The sequence below is a fragment of the Stylophora pistillata genome, chromosome 2 (assembly GCF_964205215.1).
Source record: "Stylophora pistillata chromosome 2, jaStyPist1.2, whole genome shotgun sequence".
NCBI classification, from domain to species: Eukaryota; Metazoa; Cnidaria; class Anthozoa; order Scleractinia; family Pocilloporidae; genus Stylophora; species Stylophora pistillata.
The window spans coordinates 48,960,527-48,972,377 of NC_142520.1; the positions used below are offsets into that span (position 1 = coordinate 48,960,527).

Genomic DNA, 11,851 nt, shown 5'->3' on the forward strand with positions numbered 1-11,851 from the left:
AGACCACACGCATTCTAAAAAACGGATTCCTTCTGGCGTCGGGCCGGGCTTCTGAACTCTTACCCTCCTGACACGGTAAAAGAGAAATCAATTGATAGCAGTTTACTTTACATCTTGCCTGGACGTGTTTTTTATGATATCAGTTGCACAGTAAGCCCGAACTTTCAGCTCAAATAAACAAGTCCTATCTCGCAGCAATTGAGTTTATTAAACAGGAAAGCTGTTCACTCCAATTCCATTGAAGCTAAGATGGACCGTTTAAAGAAACCTCTCACAAAATGCTCAAGCAATGTTTTTCGCAAAGGCTCTTCGTTTCTTTCTATCATTCCAATTCTACTGATTGTTGCGCTGTTCTTGAGAATGGAAACGATCAACAAGCAAATGGAAATGAACGAAGTGCGCATTTTGGCTGTTGAAAGTCGCATGAAGATGACGAATAAGGCAGATGAAAACGTCGAGGAGAAGCCGAAAACGTTCAAAAGTAAGCATAAAACTATTTACTTTGATCCAAAATTTTTGCTGGCTGTGGTATTATGTAGATCATAGTGTAGTCATCCGAGAAACTTCATTATTTTTCCTGGATGAGTAGGTCTGTATTTGCTATACAGTGGGATCATAACTTCAACTTGTATACCTAACGAGTTATGTGACAAACGATGTAACGAGTTATTTAACGCGTTTGTCGTGAACGTAAGGTTTTCTTCCGTTTTTCTCTCACGGGGTAGACTGAGGTTTAATGCCGGAAAAAGGGCACCAAAAACATTCTTTGTCAGCCATACAGACGCGCCTTCAATCCACTATTGCGTGAGCACATGCGAAGCTAAAACAGCAAGGTTTACGCTATTATACATGATAAGTAAAAGGACAAGCTGACGTTTGCCGTTTTACGTAAATGCGGTGCTAAATCTCTCGATTGTTTGTCGTCTTGAATGGGGTAAAGGGTCAGAGGAGTCTGGTTGTGTCATAATAGAATTTATCGGGCTCTTAAGTGCTGTAATTGTCTCCCTTATGGGCTGACAATTCTTTATAGTACCCTCTTTATACTCTGTTAGCGATCACTGCTCCCTGCTTTTGTTTCCCCTGGAAACCACGTGATCCCCACAATATCCCCCAACCCCACCCGGGGCGGAGACTAAGGATTGCTTTTTGAGAGATCTACGCTTGAATCACCAAATGATCTGTCCACATCTGATATTCGATTATTTCCAATGCACAAATAATTTTTTTTCACAAAATATGACAAGCTCCAGCATGGATAAATATGTTTTGTCTTTTTTTTTTTTTTTTTTCCCTTTTTTTTTTTTTTTTTTTTTTCTTTTTACTATTTTAAACCGTTAACCTTTTTTTTAACCGCCTATTTGATAAACAGATTTTGAAGGTGTTATAACAAAACATCCAATGGATCAATTCAAAAGAAAGAAAATAAATGTTGCTCTGAGTCCAACTGCAGGAACAATAACTTTACAACTGAAGTCCGCTAAGAAATAAATAACAAGTTTAATGAAGTTTGTAAATCCTCTGAAAGTATCTGGCAGGCAGGACCTACGGTACCACCAGGAGCCCTTGGGTATCCCGGATATAGAGGAGAGAAAGGGGTTCCGGGAAAGGAAGGACCACCAGGCCCATAGGGGCCTATTGGGGCTCCAGGCGCAGGTGGCAAAAGAGGACCTGTGGGACCTCAAGGAGTAAACGGCGAAAAAGGCGATACAGGGTCCATTGGAGCAATCGGGTTAAAAGGAGAGACTGGACCGAAGGGTCGTTAAGGAAAACAGGATCCACTGGCTCTAAAGGGAACAAAGGTAGCCGAGGATTGGTTGGTATTTAGGGACAAAAGGAGAATGCGTCGTTCCACTGAAGATCAGTGTGCATCCTATATCTCAGGCAGTGTTTGTGAGGGAGACAGCAATTTTTTTTCTGTTGGGCACAAGGGCAGACTACCCTCAAGATCACGTGGCGTAAGCTTGGAGGTACTCTGTCTGATGCTACTGCAAAAGATGGTATGCACCGATTCAACAGTCTACAAAGGTCACATATTGGGTCGTACATCTGTTCAGCTAACACTGGTCTCGGCAGTCTGGAGGCTTTCAGCACTTTACAAGTAAAAGGTAAGGACATAAGTCGCCAACTTATTTCCGTTTTTTTAGGATATTATTTTTTTAACACCAGTGGTGACAGTAATTTTTAAATCAAATACGCATTTTTCTCTTTCCACAGGCAGCCGGGGACCTTGAGCGTGTTTGGATAGTAATTTAACCTCTTTGATGCCGATGACTTTGGGGGAGATTATGTGTACATGATAAACTTATGATTCGAAGATTATGATAGGTTTGAGTTGTTTGTCGTTGCTATTATCAAAGCTAAATTTTTTTTTACTACTTGATACCGAAGTTTTTACTGATGACTGCTGTTGATCACGCGATGTTATTAATTATATGTCGATTTTATGTAACGATTTTATTCTGCCATCAGAGCCACCGACATTTGTCAAGAAACTACCACCTTTCGTTATCGTAGATGAAAGCTCCGTATTAAGTCTCTGTTGTGAGGCTGAGGGCTTTCCTGGTCCCAGCGTCGAATGGTCTCGCGCTCGTCAAGTGTACTCTGCTGGTACATCACTGGCTTTTCAGGAACAAGGCTGCCTCGAATTTAACCCTGTTGTAAACAACAGCGACGGAACGTATGTCTGTCACGCAAGAAACCTCATTGGATTAGCAGAAATGACAGCAGAAGTAGTTGTCAAGGGGAAATTTGTTGTTATTTCGGATAAGTTCATTTTCTTTTAATTCACCTACCTGAAACTCATTGCATATTAATTTTAGAGACCAAAGTATATCCGTTTAGCAGAAACAACCGCTTCAGTAGTTTTGAGGGGGAAAGGTGTCGTATGTATTCAATTTGATTTGTGATTACTCCAGTTAGCTTACAATCATTGCATATCAGTTCAAGAGGCAAAATCTGCTATGGCGGTAATATCAATCAGTGGCATATCGAGGGGAGGGGCACAGGAGAATCACGCCCCCTCCTCCCCCCACCCCCATCCCCCGCCACCCCCTTATTTGGGGGAAAAATAAACGCTGAGGGGAAAAAAGCCGGCAGGTTAACACAGACAAAAACGGCCACCACCTTAGCTAAAGGTCTTGATCTGCCACTGCCAATAACCTACAAACATTGATCTTAACTATTCAAAACTCCATCAATTAAAGAGAAACAGCTATTGCATAGTTAAGCGTTCTTTTAAATAGAGATTTACAAGCGCACGTTTGTCTGTGACCCTCATTGTCCTTCCTATATGTTACATCTCGAGACTCAAATTTAGGCTTATATCACCAACCAATAAACAAACAAACAATTAACACGTGTGCCCTGGCTCTCTGCTTCTAATAGGAGTAGCTAGTCGGGATCTCCGTAAAAAAAGTCAAAAATATTAATCTTAATGAAGAAATGAAATCATTCATAGTCATTGCATCTTTTTTCTTGGTCAGTTATTCATAAATGCTTTTTATGATTTTCTGGGCATTCTGAAGAAAAAGGTGCTGAAAAGTTCAGTAAGCTACGAGCTTACAGTTAACAATTTGATATATGCTCTGAGTGTGATGGCATCATTCCTCTCTCAGAATAAATATAAATTTCTTTAGTACTATTTTTTTTTTCTGTGTTGTGTGTGTGTTTGTTTTTCTCTGTGTCGCTTTTTGTTCCCTCTCCGTATGAAAACTCTCTTTACCGAGATAAGAAGTTAAAATAGGTTCAGGATTTTTTTAACCCTACTGAAAAAAAGAAAGGTTAATGAACGCTATTTTAGCTTCACACGCGACATCATAAGTTACAGAATATAAATTTTCTCGCCGAGAACATTTCGTGCAACATACCAACAAGGAAGTATTGCTTTTTTAATAGGTAGCATCTGTTTGGTTTGCAGTCAAAAGCACAGTCGGGATGGCAACTAAAAATTTACTTATTTGAACTAAGGAAAGACTCTGAGCATGCGCAAGAGAAGAATCTATCATAATCTGAAAAGGTGCCCTCCTACTTTCCCTCTCATCATTCCTATCTCACCCATGCCTCCCAATGAGTGAACTGTTGCGATTAACTCCTCACCATCCCCGTGACTGTTTCAATTCTAACCATTAGAATGGTTTTAAAGCGATGAGTACTTCAAATCTATTAAGAGATGATATCAGTTTCCTAACTTATAACCAAATGATAACTATCCTCTTCTTCATTTAAACGTATTTGCAATGTATTGTTAGGCTTACTGTGATATCACGGCAAGTCTTAAGGGATGGACTCTTATAGTTCGATTCTCTAACAGTGACTGCAAGAACTGGATGCGTAACGATGGCAACTGGTGGTATGACCAACAAGCTGCTATTGGAACAACTAACAACCCTTCAGAGAACAACGATATGATCTCACCAGCCTTTTGGTCGCTTAGCGGCAGAGAAATAAAGATCACACGCAGTGACGACCCGAGCCACATCCTTCTGTTGCAGACCACAGGCAGCTGTTTGGGTGGACAAACATTCACATCGAAAATCACAAGTTATGGCGACTTTAGAAATGGCAAAGTCTGGGCCAGTGATCGATGTCTAGGAAGTTGTACGGTTCAATATGGCGGACAGTACAAGTCAACAGACGGGTTTCAACACGCTGAGTTCAGTGGAAACGTCCAAAGTGCTGACAAGATCGGCTTCTGTTGTGACTGGGGTAGTGGTGATGGATCGGTGATGATGATTGGTGGAGGAGGAAAAAGCTGTAAGCGTGCTGATCATGGGATTGGAATTACAGAAACTAACGCTGCTTCTTTTGTTGACGACGGATCCAGTGAGACTGAATATGACTTTGGTTATAATGCTAACATAGGAAACGCTCCATCCCAGTCCTACTCGTTGAACTTATGGATCCGTTGATAATAATCAGCTCTTCATTTTTCAAACCTAGTTTAGAACTGAATAACTTTATAGAAGATGAAATTATTCATCTCATGTCGCATTTTAAAATGGTCAGTAATAGCGCGTCTTTTCCCACTCGCAGCAAAGATAAAATAGCCTTAGCATTACCTCGGTCGCAACGCTTTAATCTTTAAACATCCTATGATCTGTACAAGCAACAATTGCCATTAGAATTAATTTAAGTCAGACTTACAGCTTATCGATCTTTTAAGGAAATGTAAGGTATTCATTGATGATTGTTAAGTGATGTCAGATATAACAGTTACAAGATATGTGCAATCAGTTAATCGGTAATTTCATCAAAACATTTCTGAGGCTCTATCGAGCACTACCTGTTTTGTTAGATTGGCATAGAAAATTAACAGCTAGAGGAATAAAAGCTTTGAAAAATAGAAGCTCGAGGCTTCTTGATATAATATATCAACTGAACAGTTTCAAAACTTTATATATAGTCTACTTAATTATGTTCAAGTTGTCTACGAACGCGGCAACCGAGGAAAAGGAAAATAGAGGCCATTGATTAATTAATTCTTTAATGGTTCAGCACACCAGGAGAAGGCCTGGGACAAAAATCTAGACCATCAATGAGATATTTAAGCAACAGTGTCAGTCTCCGATTACAGCATCTTGCTTAATTCTACCAACATTGTCGTGAATGTTATTGGGGGAGGGGGGGGGGGGGGCACTTCATTATTGGCTAATAGGGATGTGCCGCTGAATGGCGTCGCATTCTCACTACGTACTAGATCGATTTAAATGAAAGTGCATTTTCAATAGATTTACTAGAATGGATCGCACATTTTGGGGATTCTGAGGGTACGAAATTTCTAGTAATTACAGATTTAAGAATGGGAAAATTCCTGTCTTAAAAGATGTTACATTTTCTCAAAAGTGACTAAGACGGGGTCTATAAGTGGCCAAATAGTGAACTATAGTTGGGTAGGGGCTCTGAGAAGCCAGCTGCACATACCCAACACCTGCATACTTCAATCACCTCCCCCCCTCCCCCCCTCCGGTTTCTGAACGTTTTGTGAACTAATCCAAAAATCAAAATCGACAATCAGTAACCATCCTTGAGCAAACAATTATATTAACAGTGGCCGTAAGTATCGTGCCATGGACTGACGTGGTGATCTATCAGACGAAGACGATATCAACTTTCGTGAGGGTTTTCACTTAATAGACCATAAAATCCTTATAGAAAAACTATGTATGTTTGATCTAAACGCCAGTTTGCTACGTTGCCTTGCGTGCTTCTTACAAGGTAGATCTCAGATCACGCGCAAAGGTACGGTCAGTTCTTGTTCCCAAGCTTTGTGTAGCGGGATACCACAGGGTACCCATGTAGGGCCTAGTTTGTTTGCTAGCATGGTTAATTACCTGATCTCTTCCTGGGGCTTGCGTATCAATTCTTTTGATGACTTAGCTATCATGGAAATTCTGCCAAGAAATTCTCCTTCTGTGCTTAACTTCTTTGTGAATGAAATCCAAAATGTTTGCTAACACCAATAACATCGCCTTAATCCTACTAAATGTAAGTGCATGACCATTAGCTTCCTTCAGTATAATAGTTGCAAGGCGCCGCCGGTCGTATCCGGGGACGCTGTTATAGAAGAGGTCTCGTTCTTCAAGCTGTTAGGCGTCAACTTGTCTAATGACCTTTCTGGGGGACGCATGTTGACTATCTGCTGAAGAAAGCTAACAGGCGGTTAACGTTGTTTGCTTCAAGGCAGCTCAGGAGAAGTTCTGTCCTCTCGGAAGATATCGTCTACATCTGTTGTTACCCAATACGCCTTGGCTGCATTTGCCAATTTACCGTCCTACTTATGTAAGACGCTAGAGTCAGTGCAGAGGCGTGCTCTCGCCATTATTTGGCCAGGTCATTCGTACTCAAATACCCTAATGCTAGCCGGTATACACCTTGATGCACGCCGTAGTGATGCCTGTGATTCCTTTATGAATCGTATTCAAAATGACAACCACTTTATACTGCAATGTAAGACGTTCGTAAATCTTCAGACCGCTATAATTTACAAACAAATCGTACTCAGTATCATTCCAAAAAGTCCACCGATCGTTTTAAGAACTTTGTGACAGTCAAGTACCAGCCAACTTAATTATACTCGTTTTTCTACGAGAAACATTATTATCATGTCAGTATTATTATCATTATGTAGAGGCTGTTTTTTACTTGTATGTAGCCTGATGCATTTTGTACAGTTTTCCCCTTTTTCCTCGCATAATTCTTGTTAATTTAATTTTTAAACCTGTAATTCAGCATTCTCTGCAAAAGGTTTGAATAAACATTACTACTTATTGTAGGGATGATAAAATGGAAAAATGTTTTTGAAAACATGTGTCGCTTTGACTTAGTTCTTCTTTTTCTTTTTTCTTTCTAATCTTTCCTTTTTCTTTTTTCTATCCGTTGTACGTACGAGACCCCATATTCCCAATCATTATTTGATTTAAAAGGGAAAGGAAAGAACAGTGGGAAGGCTTGTAACAATAAATTTTTGAAACCCAATTGATCGCGTGGGTTTTTGAAAGCAACCACGTAATGAGCATTCCTTGAAATACTTTTTGCATATTTGCCAGGTGGAAACATATCTTGACAAAGATAGATAAGGGTAATGTTACGATGATGAGAATGTTTGGTGAAAAGGTCTAACACTTCTTTATCGTAAACTACTGGGTTACCAGTAATTGTGTTAGCTATTAAAGTTTATTTATTTATTTATTTATTTATTTATCGTCTCCTCCTTTAGTCATAAGATCATCTATGACCAGTAATCCACTATCTTTAGAGAACCATTTCTTTAACTGTTCTTCATTGAGCAGGTTATCGTGAAATTTTAGACCATGTTGATGCATCTCACGGTATCCATCTTGCCAAGCACCGTAGCAGTAGTAAATGACGGCAGGGGGTGACGCAAACAATTCATCCAATTGTTGGAGCAGTAATGATTTGGTGAAGCAAGTTTTACCGCATCCCGAAGGTCCCACGATGAATATGCTACTGGGTGATTTGAATTTGAATCCCTCACACCACCTTTTTGATAGATCGAACGACTGAGTCGGGTCTGTAGTCACGGGTGGAATGGAATGGTTATTCATGGTTGAAGAGAACCATTGATTTGGATTCACCCTTGAGTTCACGCATGAATTTTTCTCATGACGCTCTTTGTTATCCGAACGCGTAAATGCTCTCATGCAGTAGCAGCAAAGGTGTGGCATTATCCGATCAGAAGTTTATCAAGGTAACACGAATCCCATTTCGTGTCACAGCGATACTAATGAAAAAAATGTAAGATTCTCTGCTTTTTATGTATTATTTTCTCACCACTTTCCCTAACCTATCACCGCCTCATACACCACTAACACCCTCTTCACCCGTGTGTAAGATAACTTTGTTCTCGCTAGATTTTGAGAATGTGTCTAACTTGGCACAGAATTGATCGTATTTTTTCTGTAATTCAACCAATTCAATTTTCACCCGTGTGTGGTGAGATATCTTGGGTATCTTTTCTTTCCTGTCTTCCAGTACTTGTCGCTCACTTTGTCGCTGTTGTAGCAAATATTGATATTGTTCTTTGTGTGCGGCAAGATTATTTTCAATCTCTTGAATCGCTTGATCTAAGACCGTACATTCTACTTGATGGTATGCTTCATTGACACCTTTCTGAGCTTCAGGACTTTGCATCTTAGAATAACTTTTCATTGATTTCAATCTTTTGGGGATCATTCCATTTTCGGCATTTTTTTTTAAATTACTTTAACACATTTTCCTGGTAAGAAATGAGTGTGGAAGTAGACACTTCAAGTTTTATCATATTGTATACATCCTTCTCCGTTATGTCTAACAAACTTTAAAAGAATGCGCACTTTAAAGTATTAATTATAATAATTCAAATTGCGCGCTCACATAAAACCAAATGTTTATTTTTCTTACATACGAAACGGAACTGTCCATCTCGTTCATGTGGGATCGTATATTTTCTTTTCTTCTTCCTCCTTCTCCTCCCCCTCATTCCTCCTCCTCCTCCTCATTCCTCCTCCTCTTTCCTCCTCTTTCCTCCTCTTTCCTCCTCTTTCCTCCTCTTTCCTCCTCTTTCCTCCTCTTTCCTTCTCTTTCCTCCTCCTCTTCTTCCTCTTTCCTCCTCCTCTTCCTCCTCTTTCATCCTTTTTCCTCCTCCTCTCTCCTCCTCTTCTTCCTCTTCCTCCCCTCCTCTTTCTTCAAGTAATATAATTTATTCTTCACATGGACTCACTCGTTCTAGTCATTTTATTCCTCAACTTTACTCAGTTCTTGGGACTCACATACACTCGCGGTAAGATATTACCACCAACAAATGTAACAGATTAAAACAGTTTATTACAGTGATACTAGATTATTCTATGTACACTCTTTCCTTCTCTTCCTCTTTCCTGCTAATGCGCGCGCGTCCGAAATAGGGTTGCGTAGCGACCGTGGCAATGTTTCCACGTTTTAGTCATGTTTCGTCACATGTAAAGCAAGTCCATATCATATGAGCTAAATAAGTCTTTGGATTATGCTCCTTGTAATTCTTCCAATCGATTTATCGCATATAGATGTCGAGGTTTTGTGTAAAACGTGCTTGTATATAGGTACTTGCTATGTTGCCTATCTTTTACCGCTTTTATTTTGTGTTTAAACGGAGTATCCAGGAACGGTTTGATTGTATTTATCTTCTCTTCGACTTCTATTTAGGATGAATTTCAGCGAGATACAGCATTTGTCTGATTGGATGAAATCGAACTTTCTTCATCATCACTTTGGTCCCATGTATGATCATACCATTCCGACTCATAGCCACTCTTATACACCCATTGCTAGATTTCCATTGGTCTATCATTGATTAACTCATGTCATAACTCGGAAACAGTTTGGACAGACAGGTCATTGACTTTGATCCGAAAAAATGTAAGGATGCTATGACTTGATTAAAATTTGATGGACAGATAATAATGAGACTACCTCAGCTACAACGCCTGCTGGCATTTCGTATTTTCCCTTGGTTTGTACGCTCTATGGTGCTGCGGTTTTGAATACCCTTTTCGTTCGATTTTTTTCTGATAATCTTTTTAAACAGGAGATTTAATTATTTCTCTTCGAATCATTGTCATTGAATTGCGTCGATGCATCGTTGTTATTTTCCTCACTTGTGGAATTTTGTATAGAATATAAAACACTTTCGTCACTGCTAGTGATCATACTCACGCGTTACAATTTATTTTTAATTAAGATTTGAACTAAAGTAAACATTTTTATTGAGAAAAAAGTGATCACATGTTTATACTTCGAACAGACCATTGTTCATTTTCAGAGAATTTTGAATACTCGTGAACTGAGTGATCACCATCCAAACTAGCTTATGTCACGTAGTTACAAATCAAATACCGCGCCGTGTGATGCAAAACAGTGAGTTGGAGTTAATCCCTCCGACATCTTGGATTCTTTTGTTCCCATGGTTTGAGAAAACCGTTAGTTTTTTAAAACTGAAAACCCTAACCCTAAAACCCTGAAAACATTAAAACCTAACCCTAACGAAAACCCTAATAACCCTAACCCTAACCCCTAAAACCCTAACCCTAAAACCCTAACCCTAAAAACCCTCGTACATCTACGCGATATGAATAAATTGACCTCGGCCGAGACACTCGGACCCAGACCGCGCGGAAGTTGCCATAAAGGCGAAATATACTACTGTTTCTAAAGAAACTGTTTGGGGCTGCGTCGGTGGGGGTAAGGAAGTAATTTGAATATATCAACAAAGTTGAAATGGTAAATTGGCCACCGTTATGATTATAAAACTGACGTTTCGAGCATTAGCCCTTCGTCGGAGCGAATAGAGGAGTTTTGGGTTGTGTTTGCTTTGAAAGGCAGAAAATGGAGCTACGTTATTGGTGGGAACATGGCAAGGAGAAAAACACGAATAAATTAGTGGAATGAAAAGCGTTTGTTGATTCCTGTGGGATTTAGATTGTTGGTTTGAAAGATGAGCTTTTGTTCAAGAGTTTTACGGCTTTTACGATGCAAAACGTGTCCTTTCATTCACAACACTGAGAAAATATCGGGACCCAAACGATCCATTAAGATCACCGATCACTTTACGTGCACCTCTGTCAATTTAATCTATTGCATAACTCGCACTTATTGCAAATAGATTTACATCGGCGAAACAGGTAAAAGACTAGGTGACCGATTCCGAGAACACCCTCGCGACGTGGAGAGGAATGACAAGGAAACATCGAAACCAGTCGCTAGATATTTTAATTTACCTAATAATTCTAAGAAATACATGGCAATCTGCGGTCTTTCCTTACACTTAGGTAGCACGGAAAGCCGTAAAACTCTTGAACAAAAGCTCATCTTTAAAACCGGCAGTCTAAATCCCACAGGCATCAACGAACGCTTTTCATTCCACTAATTTATTTGTGTTTGTCTCCTTGCCATGTTCCCACAAATAACGTAGCTCCATTTTCTGTCTTTAATAGCAAACACAACCCACAATTCCTCTATTCGCTCTGCCGAAGGGCTAATGCTCGAAACGTCAGCTTTTATAATCCTAACGGTGGTCAATTTACCATTTCAACTTTAAACAACAAACATTTGAAATACACATATATGTACTGCGGTTATGAAACGTATATGTGCACGATCCTTCGCAGTAAAGCACTATTTAAGCAATAGTGAAAAATCAGACCTGAAAAAAATTCAGGCCTGTACGGTCAGTGGTTCGAATCCCGTACAGGCCTGATTTTTTTTTTTCAGGTCTGATTTTTCACTATTGCTTAAATAGTGCTTTACTGCGAAGGATCGTGCACATATACGTTTCATAACCGCAGTTCATATATATGTATTTCATATGTTTGTTGTTTGA

At 39.6% G+C, this 11,851-nt stretch overlaps 2 protein-coding genes and 1 non-coding gene across 3 annotated transcripts in view; 2 read left to right on the top strand and 1 right to left on the bottom strand.

Moving 5' to 3' along the window:
- LOC111346197 (uncharacterized) overlaps positions 1-11,851 on the top strand; it is an 82,115-nt gene that overhangs the window by 24,351 nt on the left and 45,913 nt on the right. The gene's annotated exons all lie outside the window — the stretch shown is intronic.
- On the top strand, positions 167-4,907 carry LOC111346647 (uncharacterized). Its single transcript, XR_015996844.1, has 4 exons — positions 167-481; positions 1,370-2,105; positions 2,470-2,771; positions 4,248-4,907. It is a non-coding gene; the product is annotated as an uncharacterized LOC111346647 (transcript).
- Positions 6,855-8,063, bottom strand: LOC148740036 (uncharacterized). Its single transcript, XM_088749631.1, has 3 exons — positions 7,703-8,063; positions 7,385-7,631; positions 6,855-6,972 (listed from the first exon to the last, which is right to left on the bottom strand). Exons 1-3 carry the CDS (start codon positions 8,061-8,063, stop codon positions 6,855-6,857), a joined length of 726 nt encoding a protein of 241 aa, XP_088605757.1.